The sequence below is a fragment of the Hydractinia symbiolongicarpus genome, chromosome 8 (genome assembly GCF_029227915.1).
Source record: "Hydractinia symbiolongicarpus strain clone_291-10 chromosome 8, HSymV2.1, whole genome shotgun sequence".
NCBI lineage: Eukaryota > Metazoa > Cnidaria > Hydrozoa > Anthoathecata > Hydractiniidae > Hydractinia > Hydractinia symbiolongicarpus.
The window spans coordinates 24,839,657-24,855,067 of record NC_079882.1 but is presented as its reverse complement, the minus strand read 5'-3'; the positions used below and the strand labels follow the sequence as shown (position 1 = coordinate 24,855,067).

General features: G+C 33.3%; 1 protein-coding gene across 2 annotated transcripts; it reads left to right on the top strand.

The window, feature by feature from the left end:
* The first annotated feature begins 917 nt into the window (after positions 1-917).
* On the top strand, positions 918-14,342 carry LOC130655770 (protein phosphatase 1 regulatory subunit 12A-like). 2 transcript variants are annotated; one of them, XM_057458566.1, is made up of 16 exons: positions 918-1,325; positions 3,546-3,676; positions 4,505-4,623; positions 4,709-4,813; positions 4,934-4,985; positions 5,128-5,275; positions 5,607-5,690; positions 7,339-7,364; positions 8,345-8,371; positions 8,544-9,222; positions 11,776-12,099; positions 12,297-12,392; positions 12,603-12,767; positions 12,875-12,970; positions 13,179-13,229; positions 13,303-14,342. In XM_057458566.1, exons 1-16 carry the CDS (start codon positions 1,053-1,055, stop codon positions 13,399-13,401), a joined length of 2,475 nt encoding a protein of 824 aa, XP_057314549.1. In that variant the 5' UTR covers positions 918-1,052; the 3' UTR covers positions 13,402-14,342. The 2 variants fall into 2 exon arrangements, with proteins under 2 accessions (XP_057314549.1, XP_057314550.1); XM_057458567.1 differs by lacking the exon at positions 11,776-12,099.
* Positions 14,343-15,411: the final 1,069 nt, after the last annotated feature.

Genomic DNA, 15,411 nt, shown 5'->3' with positions numbered 1-15,411 from the left:
AAGTTCGGCTTAAAGTATTAGCAGGAGTAATAGATTTGCTATAATACGCACAGTCAACAAGCTATTGAAACTAGAGCGAGTGTCGTTCTATGTATGGTCTAGACAAGGTGGTTTTGAATGTGAATTTGTTTTCCGTGTTTGTAACAATGTTTCAATTGACAATACACATCCCAAATGTCGGAGTACGTTTAAAGTCATTTTCAGTTATTTTCTTTCTCTCCAGTCTGATTTTATTCTCAATAAAAGATAAATAACTCTGCTGGGGGTGAATAATAACTTTATAATTTTTTAACAAACAGCTTATTCTTTAACGTACGTGTTTCGTCTTTGATTTTCCTTCCTGCCCTTGTCATTAGGGGAATGGTAAGCAGCATTTTATGACAGGTAATAACTTTTGCTATTTGATACCAGCGTTGACATCAGCAAAAAGCGCTATCTAATCCCAATTTAAACTCCATTTTGGGAAAATTTATCATGTCATAAATAATAGAAATATAACTTTGGCGGATTAACATTTGTGGTATTTATCGTGCTACCCATTTTGCTGCGACAATTCTATTTCAACCCAGTTTGTTGTGTCACGACGGGTTTTTTATTTTGCCTGGTCTGTAAATTTAGTATTGTCCAAAATCTGGTCCTTGTTTTAAACAAATTAAATTTTGCGTTGAGCTCTTCATCGTAGATACTAAAATTTGTGTTCAGAAGTATTACGAGAACTTTAAACTTGTGAAAACTTTATGCTTTAACGAAATATGTTTCCTTTTTTTATAATGGAACTGCAAATCTCCCAATGTAATTTAAACATATTTCATAAGGGTAAAATACGTACAACTTTCTCGGGTTGACGAAACAATCGTTCAATGTAATTTCATTCTTGCGTATCGACCAATCAGATTTCAGGATTCGGCCGGACCCCTTCGCTCTCTGGGCTTCTTATAATTCTGTGAAGTTACAGCCGCCATGATATGAAAGATTTGTAATGTTTACTAGAATACGGATGGAGTTCTTGATGCTTTGTAACTATAATAATTACATTCTGCTACCATAGAAGTATGGTTGAAAAAATGTCGAGTGACCTTGGTACTCCATCTCGTGCTTCAAATGCACTTTTGAGGCGTGCTCAGGCAATAAAAGATTGGCTGGCAAGTGATACTGCTAAAGAGAAACCAGTGCGTTTACCTGTACAATTTACAATAAAATTCGATAAAGGAACTGTATTTCTATCAGCTGTAGCAAGTGGCGATTTAGAAGAGACAGAAAGATTATTAAAGGAAGGCGTAGACATAGATTATACCAATATTGACGGCCTTACTGCACTTCACCAGGTAGCTAGATATAATATATATACCTCAAGATTTTTGTGCATTTTACTAGACCTTGATAGATAAGTTCAGTCACTTCTTGTGCTAAATTTTAACAAGTGACATCCACATCGAGCAAAGTTGAAGAGAGTATTACTACGCACGTTGAATTAAAATAATAAGAGTTGGGTTTACACACATTTAAATTAATGTTTGATTACTTGAAACAGCTAATACAGGTTTTCCTAAATGCAGAAAAATTGTGATTCTGTGTTGAGTGCTTCACGCATACAATATTAATTTAAGACCATCTATTTTACATTTATGCTCAGTCTCCTTTGTTTGACTGAACTGACTGGGAGACTCCAGCATTTTAGACTTTCTGTATTGAAGTGTCACACAAAGAAAATTACTAACAAAATCTCCTGAAACTAGACAAGTTCCCCTTTTTCCAACAATTGTATGTGAAATAGAATTCGACTCTGTGCATATAAATAAAAGGTATATATGTCAAATGTCGTAAGTGGTTTAGTTCTGCCTGGAGGTACTGTGCAGAGTCTGCAAGGTGCTTCTTCAATGCAACACAACAGACACTTAGTTGTTTACATTTTTCATGATACTTTTTCATAAGAACCAGAAAATTTTTCTTCTGCGTATGTTGTTCTAATTTTTTTATTGCTTTGTTCTTGTACAATATTTCAAGTATTTTTTTTTTTACTCTAGCTGATATCAGTCACAACAACTAATTCATGAAATATTTTTGCGTTTAAAATATATTTGCCATGATTTCACATTTTCTAGCAAAGAAAGAAAATCAGTAACATTTTGGCCTTGTCTTTCTGTTTACTGTGTTCAGTGGTCAGGACTTACGTGAATGAATATATCATAAGTTATTCATTTTCAATCAATAATAAAGCCTCAACAATGTTTCTGTGAGAAGAAATGACTGAAAAAGGCATCTTTTTCTTGGCTGAGTCTTATAGAGACCATAAAACTGTGAATTGATCCTTTTTGCTCAGCATTCAGCTTGAAAATAGAATTGATATCTTTGGAGATTGTGGAGCAGTTTTTGGACCTGGATGGCTTTTAGTACTCAGGACTCTTGTTGATAGAGTACAAGTAGGAACTTAAGTTATTATCCTGGGAAAATAAAAAAAAGTTGTTAGAGCCAATAGGACTTACCACCAAGAATGTGAACATTAACAAAAGTCTATGAACCATACAATAAAGAAATGTTTTGCATCAACAAACACCCACGCAAAGACCCACACTTCCAACAAATATAGTTATCTTCTTTAGTAAGAGCTTTCCCTTAATTTCTCAAGCTCAGTGTTTAATGCACTTTAAGACAAGCATAACTAAGAATAAAATTTTGGGAAGAAAATGTTTCGGCAAAAAAAACATTCTGACAATTTTTTATTTCAGTGGAAAAATTTTGGGAAAGATTTATAAATCAAAAATTGTGTTTTTGAATGAATTTTAACCAAGTAATTATTACAGGAAATGACACAAAAAGAATGCTAGAAGCTTTTAAAGAGTACAAGTATTCAATCAAGATCTAAAAAAAGGTCTTCTGGATCCAATTTTGTAGATAGAGCCTCAGCCATATGTGAAAATATTGAAAATAATAAGCTGTCAAGCACTTCAGTGTTTGATGTCACATAAAACTCAGTGAAACATGTATAACTTTTTTCTAAATCAGGACTTATTTAACAGCTTGCATTCTGGAATTTTGTAAGAATAGCTTATTTTGTTTTGTTTTAATTTTAGATTTTTTTAACAGAATTTTGTTTACATATTTGTTATCACATTTTGGATTTTTTATAATGCTGATGCATCCAACACTAATTTACTGCCTTCCTCACAGAACGCTCACTACAATCTGTCATAAACCTTATTTTTCCTATTTCCTAATTTTTCCTTTTTTAAGTCACTGCCATTTATATATTATACATTCAGATTATTTCTGTAAGATGAAGAAAGACCAAAACAAAACTGGAAAATATTTATATATACATTTAAACTGAAGTAAGTTAATAGACATGGATTAGGTTTAGGGTCTTTTACAAATCAAAGCTGTATGCACAGGTGTATACAGAGATGTTTTTCATTAATTTATTTTTTGCTGTTTCTGTAAACAACAAAGACAGACTAAATTTGTTTAAATATCAAAGAATATCAACCATGCTTAGAAATTTTATTATTCACACCCTATTTGTAATCGGTTGTTTTTCCTCATTTTAGGCCTGTATCGATGAAAATGATGATATGGTTAAATTACTCCTTAATAAAGGAGCAAATATTGAAGCTTGTGACAATGAAGGATGGACCCCATTGCATGCTGCAGCTAGTGCTGGAAACATCGACATAGCTCAGTATGTATCTGATTAATTTATTTATTCACTATTGATAACTATTATTTTCACATTTTCTACTTTTTGTGCATAATTAAGAAAGTTCTAGGAACTGAAACAATCTATGAGCCAAGAGAGAGGTGTTAGTTTAATTCTAGCTCTAAACTAAGCAAAATTTTCTTTCTTAACATTTTAATGTGATAGCTAAGACCATTTATATTTAAAAGTTTGTTCCTCTTCATTTTTAAGCATCAAATAGGAATATGAGGGAATGGATATCATGCTAAATAATGTTTTTTGCTTTTTTCTTCTTTTTTCACCTTGTGCAAGTTATATTGGAAATAAATGGATGAATGTTTTATCTTCATTGCCTTGTTCATTGATGACCAAACTTGGCAGAAAATATGGAGAATCAACCTTTTTGTTCAATGATAGAGTTAATGAGAAAAAAGGAATGTTGCAGAATGGACAAATGTCAGAAAATATTTTTATTATTTAGCTACAACTCTCATGGAAAAATTGACTTAGGTTGACAGACGAGAATATTTCATTTTTATTAGCTTCAACAACTTCAACAAACTTTTCTTGTTTAAATACTTATCAAGTTAATCTTCACTTTTGACAAACAGTAGTAGTGCCTGTATGTTACAAAAAAGATTGATTAGCCGAGCAGTAATGTGACCACGCTAACTTCTGATTTGTAATTGTCACATGCACACAGTTTCCCATTGAGCGATTTTTTTAACAAATTCCCTGCATGTTTCAAGCCAATTATAAAATATAAAATTAAGGCAAAGTTCATTAGATGGTTTGAAATCTACAGTAGCATTTCATTTTTGTGTGTTGTAGAATTCTTATTGACAATGGAGCTGATCTTAGTGCAGTCAACAATGAAGGTGAAGTTCCCCTTGATCTTGCAGAGGAAGAAGAAATGGAAGAATTTCTTTCAGAAGAAATTGATGCACAAGGTTTGTTATAGTTTTTAATATTTGCACTCTTGTTTAGATATAACTGATTATAGAATTATTTTTATATGAACATAAACTGTTGCAGGTGTTGAGGTAGAAGATGCACGAAATGAAGAAGAACGTAAAATGATCGAAGATGCAAACGGTTGGATAAATAATAAAGAAGTAGATGAAATTTTAGATTGGCAAGGTAAATGTTCTTTTACTTCTAATTAGGTTTGCTATTTTTAATGGTGTTCTGCGAAAATACATTCAAACATCATCAATGTAACATTGTGTAAGTATTTTCACTCATATTTTATTTTTTCAGGTGCAACCGCACTTCATGTGGCAGCTGCAAAAGGATATAATAAAGTTATTAGGTAAGATCCATATCAACTAGTTAAAGTATAAAGATAAAACGTAGAAAACACAATGTGGTAATTTCTATGACAAAACAAAAAATTGGCAATGTTATATTTAGTTTTTTAGAGAAATTATTTTTTTGACCTTTTCCTTTTTCAGTCTGTTACTTCAAATTGGAAACATAGATGTCAATGTTCGTGACAATGACGGCTGGACTCCGTTGCATGCTGCGGTTCACTGGGGCTCAAAAACAGCATGTGAATTGCTAACTGAAGCTGGTGCAGACTTTGAACTTAAAAACAGTAATGTAAGAGAAATTTTAATACACTTATAGTTCACAAGCAAAAAATTTTTTATTGTCTTTTCTTTGTTTTTGCAATAAATTACACAAATTTTGAAGACATATGTGGTATTAAGACATATTAAGCTGTTTGTGCAAGCTTTTTTTATAATTTACATTGATGGTTTTTTTCTTCCTATACAATTACTACACACAAAAGACTTGTTTAAACAACAAATTGCATATGTGTACAATTTTACACCTTTCAGGCCTGTCATTAGAAAAAATAAATAAGCAAATTGAGTATGTAATCATTCTTCTTCACAAAAATGAAGAAAGTAATAATTTTATTTTCTAGGGTCAAACACCATGTGACTTATCAGAGCCCGAATTTTTAAAAACTGCAGAAAACTGTCGAAAACTTTCGAAAGAATTAGCTAAGGTATGTTCATTTTTGTTATTAAATTACTTACCATACATGTGTACCTCTACCCCCTTCACAATGTTGCTTCTACTGTGTAAGTTAATCACAGTTTAAAATAAGCTGCGAAAAGGAAAGTAAGAGATTAGCTAGATAGCTAGTTTATATTTAGTGTAAATTTTACTACATAGGAAAAAGAAGTAACTCAAACCACAAAAGTGGTTCCTGGTAGGCGGGCTCGAAACCTAGCGTATTCAAGGCAGTGAAATATATGGTTGCAGTACATTAGCCTTGCAAGACATTTACATTAACCTTGCAAGACGTTTGGATTATGTTTGTTCTCTTTGTTAGTTAGAGAATTTTTTTTAAGGTAGCACAGTTGTAAAATATTTTTATAACATGATAGAATTTCTCAGATGACCTTCCATATTAAAAATGTTGATGCATCTTTGCACATTTTATGCACCAAACATATTCCACACAGTAAGGCGCTCTTCTTGTCCTAGTGACATTAAAGATTGCAAGTGTTTTGTTTCAAAGAAGCGATACAACATGAAATGAAAATTAGCAACATTAATTTATTGAATCAAATATTTCACTGCCTTTTGTCAGATGGTGCCACGCCATTTGAATAAACTTGCTATCTTAAATGTTTTTCTAGCATGGGAAGTTATGCTTAATAATTAACTTATATTAAGTAGATGAGGCGTATTCTCTGTATATTATATGTACATGCAAGCTTCAAGTTGCTGCATATGGCAAATGTATTATAATTATCTGTTGCCCTTTCTTTGTAACAGAGCCACAATGCCCAACCAGTATTCTTTTACTAATTTGACTGGAGTTTTGTGGGCTTTTTTTGACTTGGTAAAAATAAGTTATACATAGTATATAAAATGCACTTGTGAACTTTAAAGGAAAGATGTTGAACAAATTGCCATCTACACAAATGTGTTTTGTTTTTTCAAAAAATGGATGAAAAAATGTGGTCAAGCGTAGACCATATAGCCAGCAAATGTTCGATACATAAAAAAACTCTCACTTGGTCAGCATAATATTTTCAAGTTTTTTGTAGGAATTTAGTTATTGTATACAACATGAAAACTATAAAGCACGATTTATAAGTTCTTATTGAATAAGCAGCTCCTTCCCTGGAAAAAGTGTGCCATTTGGTAGCCAATGAAACCTGTATAATAAATTTTTAATTAATGTCCTCACCCTCCAATAAGAATTCCATCTAGAAACTCAAACTTTTAATAAGTTTTCAGAACTTGCTTCACATTTTGTACTAAAAGTAAATAAACTAACAGCTTTGAGATACATTCTCATAAATTTCACCCTTTCTTCTTAAATAAGTGCCCTGTCGAATAAGCACCTAGTCTAAAAGCTCAAAACATCTATAAGAAAACAAGAGCTTAATTTTGAATTACTGTTTTACCTTTTATTTTAAATAGTAGTTTAGATTGGTAAGGTGTAGAAAGCCTGCATTGTACTAGGCCAGAATGTGTCATAGCAGCTTTGGGTACCATCTTTAAAACTGTCAATCATTTTTGACTTCCTTTTGATCCCCTTTTTGCAAAACACGTCTGTTTGTATATTTTATTCTGTCTATTTTTTGTTTCTTTAAACCTATTATGTTATGAAGCATTGTTCTTGATATTTTCTTTAGAAACCAAATTTCACAAAAAATAAAAGGTATGCTGTAATCTTGTTCAGAATTATTCTTGCTTAATTCACTTCCATCTAAGTAAATACCATTTAATCTGTTTGAACAAACAAGATCAGTCTTCTTTATGTAAAAGGATTACTCTGCCTTTTTATTTACGACCTAAAGTAATTTTCCTATTTGCTTACCCTGATAAACAAAAAGACAATCAATAAAATATCTTTTGATATAATTGTTTGGTGTCATCATCATTTGCTACAAAAAAAATTTTTTTTTGTAGTTTTTTTATCTGCACATAATACGATGTACCTCAACAAGTGAATGATTGATAAAATAATAGTTATAATTAGTTACAAGGTTCATTTACCTCCCAATTTAGGCAAATATAATGTTGCATTTAAAATGTTTAAACATCAGGTTCACAAATAAGTTAATAAATAAATACACCTATCTGAACCAATGCAAAAAGGTTCAGTTATGCTATAATTTAACTGTATATATTTTGGGTAGTCTTTCGAATTGCTGTTCCTTTTCATTTTTTTTCTATTTTGACCAACTGAACACCAAGAATGAATTAGCATTTGTATTTGTAACTTGTAAAAATTTGTAACTAAAATCTTAATTTTCACAGTCATACTGTGAATAAATGCAACAGTGGTAGTGGTAATCTATTCATATCAGATTGAGTATTTTGAAACAAAGGAAAAATCCTTGATCCTGACAATTGTGCCAACATAGCAGTATTTCCTGAGGTCAAATGAAATTGGAAGTTAATCACCAAAATGAAAACATATATAAATCCAATCTTTAAAAAAAGTATGAAATCTACTAAAGGCACATTGCAACATTTGTTGTCGACCAATATGGTAAAAAAATTATCTTGCTAAAATAAAATTTATATTTTATCAGGATTTGTAACTTGTAAAGAATTGTAATAAAAATGCTTGTTTTCAGTTTCTGATTACTTTACGAATCCCAAATGTCTTATACTTTAAAATTTTTATTTTAGGATGGATATTACAATAGACATGAACGAGTATGTTTATTATGGCTTATTTGTTTTTGTACTGTTCACATAGTGGACTTCGCAATCCTGTCATTTTCTCTTCAAGCTCTAATATTTTTTCAAAATCAATAATGTCATCTCAGTTGAGAAACGTATATTTTGAGATAGAAAATAAATGTTGACGTTTTTTTCCATTTTTCAGCAATTCCATGATTGCCAAGGAGATTAATGAGATGTTAAAGAAAACTCCCGTCCGTCCAATCGTGAAAGGCAGTCGTGCAAATTTTAATAACAATGGAAAAAATACCGAAAAAATAACTAATGACAATAAAGTTTCAAAAAACAAATCAGAAAAAAGAACTGGTTCAGGTGAATCTGACCACGACTCTGATTCTGAGAATAGGCCAGCTTCGACTAAAAATATTTCTTCGAAGCGTTCGTCCACGGCACCATCAACGACATCCAGTAGAACTAGCTTGCAGAGTAACCCACTGCGCACGTCGAGCGCTTTAAATCGTGACGAAAAGAAAGACAATAAACAGGAGGTGACAATTACCTCAGTTACTTCAAAATTTCAAAATCGATTTAAGGAGACAGAAAAAGAGGAACCTAAGAAGGCAGAGCCAGCGTCGCGCACTACCTTCACAGCACGAACCAGACCTACCTCGGGTAAAACAGAGCCACCAAAATCGGAAGAGAAGAAACCAGAAGAGTCCAGAACAAGTAGGTTCGGAGCTCTGCGCGCAACAACAACTTCATCTTCGATTACAGTCACAAAAGACGACAAAGAAGACGACACTGCACGAAATCGACTGCGTGGAAAAATCAAACTCGACGAGAATGACACCGACTCGAGATTTCGAAAAAATAAAACAACGAATGTAAGTCGTTAATTCTTTTTTGACTTCTTTTTTCTCTTACTTTTTGTCATACAGCTGTGTTGCATGTATATGTGTGTTGTGGGGTTTTCGTTTTATGAATGCTGTGCCGTGGGTTTACTTGCTCGTCTTTGTTACGAATATTTGTTCGCATTTGATTACGTCATTGAAATCGTCAATATTCTTTAAAACGCGCTAATTTCTCCCTATTTTTTTCTCCCTATGTTTAACGTGTTTTAGCTGACGTGTGCAGAATAAATGAGCAGTCTTTAAAAGTACGTAGCTCACAAGTGCATTTTAAAAATATTATTTACTTGCCAAATTTGTAAAATCTTATTGTTTCCAGAAGCATGTAACAAGACTGAAGTGTCGAAGTAAAACTCTTAGCGGGGATCATAATTCCAATTAGCAGTACAAAAACAACAATTAGCCTTCGTAATCTTTATCGGTAGGAGTGCTTCCGTTTCCTGATTTAAGTAAAATAAGATTTCGTGTGTTTTAGAAGACTGAGAAAGTGTATTGTAGCGTTTGTTTGTGCTGTTTGTTTTTCGTTGTGATCTTGCTTCGAGTGACGGTCTGTTGAAGGATGTTTGTTTTAAACTTTTTTTTACGGAATCAGGCGAAGTTTTTTATATCTTTTATTGATTTATTTTAATTGAAGAAGTCATCAGCTATTTCCGTTCATCGTGACAACGCTGTTTGTATTACATGGAGTTTTGAGTAGAGATATAATATTCACGCTCATAGTTAAAGCGAGTTGGGGTTGTTAAAATTGTACATGTTGGCGGAGAACAGATTGAATTATTTAGTACGAAGATTTACAAGTTGAGAAGTGTTTTTTATTAAATTTTAAAGGCGTAAAGAAGAACTCAACTAGCATGCATATTCGTATTTGAAATCTGATGAAGAAATGAAATGCTTTGATTTTTTACGTTGAAAAAAGTTTTAAGGCTTCATTTGAATTTTCACATGAATAAACTGTTTCAGTTTTAATTCATCCGTGGTTGTCTTTACTAAACAAATAACCTGTTTATGCAGCAGAATTTCAAGTTGTAATTACTGTTATTGTCTCTTCTGTGTTTTGGTGTTGGTCGGACAATTAAAGAAGACAATTCTTTGAAGTCAACGACGCGAATCGTTTATACATAACCGTTTTAAACTTGCAAAACACAAGAGCGTTGACTGTTGTTTCTAACTTTTTATCGTTGCGTGACATAAGTAATATGTCCTATTCGTCGCCAAGGACGCGATCTTTTTTTGATACAAGAGCTCGCAACGAGAAACTACGAAAAATTCAAGCGGGTGGAGGAGGCATGGTTCAAACGCTTTCACGAAGTTACAATCGCTCCCGTTATCAGGTAAAAGTCGGCTAGTGTTGACTTAATCTCAGAGGGTTGTGATTTTGTGGACCTGTATGTGTTGTACTCGTATAAGGGAATCATGAAAGTTAATTTAATTGTTTCTTGTTTACAGGGAATTAAGAGTGAATTCAAACTTGTTCAATAACATAAAACGTCTTTATAAAAATTGTAATTCGATCATCTATTTTTAATGTTAGCTATCATAATAGACTTTTATTGTTCCTATTATATGAACAACAACAAAAGAAATTGATTTAATTGAACTTTCTACGGTGAATGATGAGCAAAGAGAATTTGTTGTCCAAAAAAAGGGATGGTTAGAGAAATAAAAACTGCGTTGATGTGATCTTTAAAAACTTGATGAGAATTTGTTTTTGTATGGCGAGAAGATTGCGTTGTTTTCTTCTTGTTAACTTGCTAAATTAAAAGAAAAACACGACAACTTCTGTCTGTTTAAAATTTTGTGTTGTTATTAAACATAATTGCCGAATTACTCGACACAATAACAATAAAGGCGCGGCATTGTATTCTTGTTATTGTTCTGTGAATTACCACAGTTTTGTTGGAAACTTGCAGAGAGCATTTGTGAAATAGAGAAACTTTTAATGTTTACGAGTTAAAGATGTTACAAAATCGCTATCGACGAAGACAGAGGGTAGGGTAATGTATCTATTTCAAAAAACAGAAAATATGATTTTTACTTTTATTACTCGTTTGTGTAATATGTGTTGATGTTGTTCTCGAAAAAGTTAGTTTGATCTGCAGGTTCTTAGTCGACAGAAAACTGTAGTTTTGGAGTGTTTTTTTTACAGATAGAAAGACGTATAGAGAGTGTCGTGGATTTATTTGCATTTGTCTTGATGACTCGTTGTCAGTTGCTCAGGCCTTACTTATCCAGTCTCTCGATGTAGCTGAATTTTATGGATACGCGGAAATGATGTATACATATACATCACATAGCACTATACATTAAACAATTTCTCGACTTTTATATTAAAAAATATATAACAGAAAAAAAAATGATAATAATAATTTTTTTACCCAACTTGCACTTTTTCTGTCCAGACCTCAGCTAAATGCGTTAATCATAGCACCCTCATTTTCCGCACCATGCACACACATATACAAATCATACATAAATGCACTAGCCTAAACATATCTAAACTTTGTGCTAAAATAATTTGTTACCGTGCAGGAACCAAGTTCTCCTCGCTCCTCGCTGTTTGGTTCTTCTCGTGTGGGAGGAGGAGGGGGTAGTGACTGGAGAACGCGTCTGGCAGAAAGATCTAAAGATGCTGATAATGACGATGTCACGTCTGCGAGTGCTCGAACTAAAAATATTAGCAAGAGCAGTGAGGCTAGTTCGGAGGGTAGTCAAGAAAGCGATTATAGTCGCTCTCCGAGCGAAAGCGAAAGCAATCGTATCTCGCCGCACTCGCGCAGAGTGGCTCATCGAAATTTAAGAGAAACTCGTCGTCCGACAGGTGTAGCTTATATGCCAGACCAGAAGCAAGATGAGGTAACAGAGAACTTAAATGTATCTATTTTTGTGTATCACGTGAGTTTGTTGGGAACTGTAGTGATGTGATAGGACGACGTAGTAATATATAAATGTCCACGTAGATATGTGAATGTTTATAAAAATGTTATGCTAATGCTTATGCTTCGTTGCGATCTAACCAAATGGAAAAAAATTTAAAAATGTGTCTCTGTTAGGACGAAAATGACTCAACCGAACCTGATAATAAACGAAGCGACACGACTGAACGAACGCGTGGAAGAGTCTCAACCGAAGATGAAAATTCTCGCATGGTAAGAATAACACGTTTTTGTTTGTAAGCAACTCCATTATTGATTTCAGCCTAGCTGCCAAGCAAAATATTTAAATTTTTAATGTTTTTGCTACTTTTTTAACACTTGCTATTTTTGTGACTTTTGGATGTTAGATATTACAGTGTAGTGAGTACACACCGCCAAGTGAAAAAGGTTTTCATATAATACTGTCTTGTATTAACCTTTCAGAGCATCGCGGAAAGACTGCGCAAAAAGAATGCTGAGCTCCTGTCATCGACTGATCGTACGTCAGAACGAAGCTCTTTTTCCGACAGAACGTCTGCTATTTCCGATCGATATAGCACTTCGTCGAGTATTCGAGATCGAACGTCAAATAGGAACTCAACCTCTAGTGTAAGTCTTTGTAATAGCAAAATCGTCACCATGCTCTAATTGAGCATATAACGTTTTTAAAGCTAATTCACGAAATTGATAATAATTGATGCGTTATTTTCTTTCAGTCCGACACGGGTGATACTAAAGACAGCCAACGTAAATTAGATCAAGCACTCAAAGATGTGCAGGAATACAAGCAAAAATACGAGAAAATAAAACAAGTAAGTACAGTGTGGACGTTTATACTGTGCACTTCTTCAGTAACGAACTCTCAAGAAGGAATGAATAGATTCATGTTTTCCTTCATTACATCGGAAAACCACGTAGCTTTTAACAATTCGGTGTTTGGCTGGACAATTATTTGAGAAGTATTTTGTTTGAAGGGGTGCCGATGCAACATGAATCTAAAGTAAATGGTTTCTTCTTTAGGAAAAGGAAGCGCTAGAAAGACAATTAGAGCAGTACAAAGAAGACATCGACGTAAGCTCTATTTTCCAATGTGTAATTTGTTTGATCGCGGATGGAGATGTTTTTATGTTAAACTTTCTTTTAGAAAATGCAAGAACTAAAGAATGATAATCTACGCCTTAAGGATGAAAATGGCGCCCTAATAAGAGTTATAAGCAAGTTATCTCGGACCCCGGCTTCTTAATACCTTTTTTAGTAGGGAGTAATTTAATACGTTGAACAGACTGTTTTTGTACTACGAAGAAGCCGCTGTGTCGCTACAGAAGATTTTTATGACCTCGGCAATGGATTGAAGACAGCGTGAACTAGGGAAGCTGCGCACTCGACGATTTGTCACATGCACGTTTTTTGTTTGTTTGTTATGCGAAACTGTTCTATCGCAATGTTTTGAGCTCAACATTTTTATCACTTTTTGCATGACGTTTTAGCGTTGTTTTTTTTTTTTTTTTTCTTAATTTATAGTATTTTTGTCATATGCAAACATCCTTAATTGATTGTTTGTGCGTTCAGTGCAAAATTCATTTTTAATAAACTCACTATCCAGGGGATTTTTCAAAAAAAAGATTGTTTTGCATTGATTGGTTTAGGCTTAAATATTGATTTCAAACAAATCCTATTTTTTTCTTATTGTAATTTTTGGTGTCTCGGCACTTGTAAATATAATCTTTTTCATGGACGTTACCGTCATTTTTTGGGGTTGACGCTGTCCTTATCTGGAGAAACAAACATGTGTGCAGGAATAGTAACCCCCGGTAACATCAGTTTATAATCTCAAAATAAATAATATTGTTATATTTTTCTATTGTTGATGATCTATGTCTACATCTAAAAAAATGAAACTTTTTTTGCTTAGATACCTAGCAACTTCGTTTCCATTGACTGTAAATCTTGTGTTCCAAGATTACAAAACTGACCTGGGAACGAGGTTGAAAAAAGTTTCGGTTCGAATCTACCGGATAAATTTTTAGATATATTGAATTGTAATACGTATATCAGTGTGATTATGAGAGACTGGGTCTAGTCTATCATAAATAGCTTACCTGAGTACGAGTGTTGTTTTTATTAGATTATTTGCACTTGTGTTTCACAGAATGGAAAAGTCTAATTTGTATGAGTGATCTTAAACCAACGTGTACATACTCTTCATCCCCATGCCTTGTCCATTGTAAAAAAGCATGTTCCAAATACACTTCTGCAGGAGATACCCTCTTGTTCATATTGTTAAGGCGCGCTAAACTAAACAAAAGGTTAAAAAACGAAACAGCGATCGCCTAGTAGGACAAAATTTTTGCGATTGAACGGGAGAATACACGGCCCTAAATTTTCAATAAAAACGGACGGGGACCCCGGCTTGTACAGGGACAGTGCATAGTTAAGATTCCACAAAGATTTTGATCGCCTTCTATTGACGTGTTATTATCGTTGTGGGCCACCCAAATGATTACCTGAGAAGTAGATGATTATTTTCCATCCCCCAGTGATTCATGAGTCATCTTGTTTACGAAATAAAGTCAAGGTTTTATTTAGTTTTAGCAAGTTTTCAAATATGCTGAGAATTAAACTTAAGTATTTTAAAGTCATCCTCTGGGAATTTAACCCCGTCCGAGGTTCACCGTGATGTAACAATAAGATGTTACATCACGGTGAACCATTGCCAACTATCTGCGAAGGCTGGAAACTACATTCAAGTACACTGTAGTTTACACCCTTTGTTCCCAGGGTTATTTGCGTTTGATATTTTTCACTGTTTTTCTCATCCGAATAAGCCAAGAATTCCCTGGGAACGAGAGTGCACCTTGGTGATTTATTTTGCAACCAAAAGGGGTGCTTTAGGTTTGGAACAGCCTACCATTCAAGGATGAAATTTTACAGATCTTCTCTTTTCTTTCCTGAAAAAAAAGCAACAGAACTTCGCCTGAAGTTGTTATTTGTTTTACATTTTAATTTATTGTAGAGTTCTGTTTTTTTTCAGGACAAAAACAAAAAACAAAATCCCAGCTTTGCCAATGCGGAATTTCTTAACCTCAGTATTCTAAAAAAAAGTGTGCACGAAATATAAGAATTTCTCGCTGAGAATTTAAAGAAATTGAACACTTTAGGCTGAATTCAAATTTCATGGTTCTTTGGTAAAGAAAAGTGTAATGTTAGTAAAGTAAACAAAAATACACGATAATAAGCGACTTGAAATTTTGAT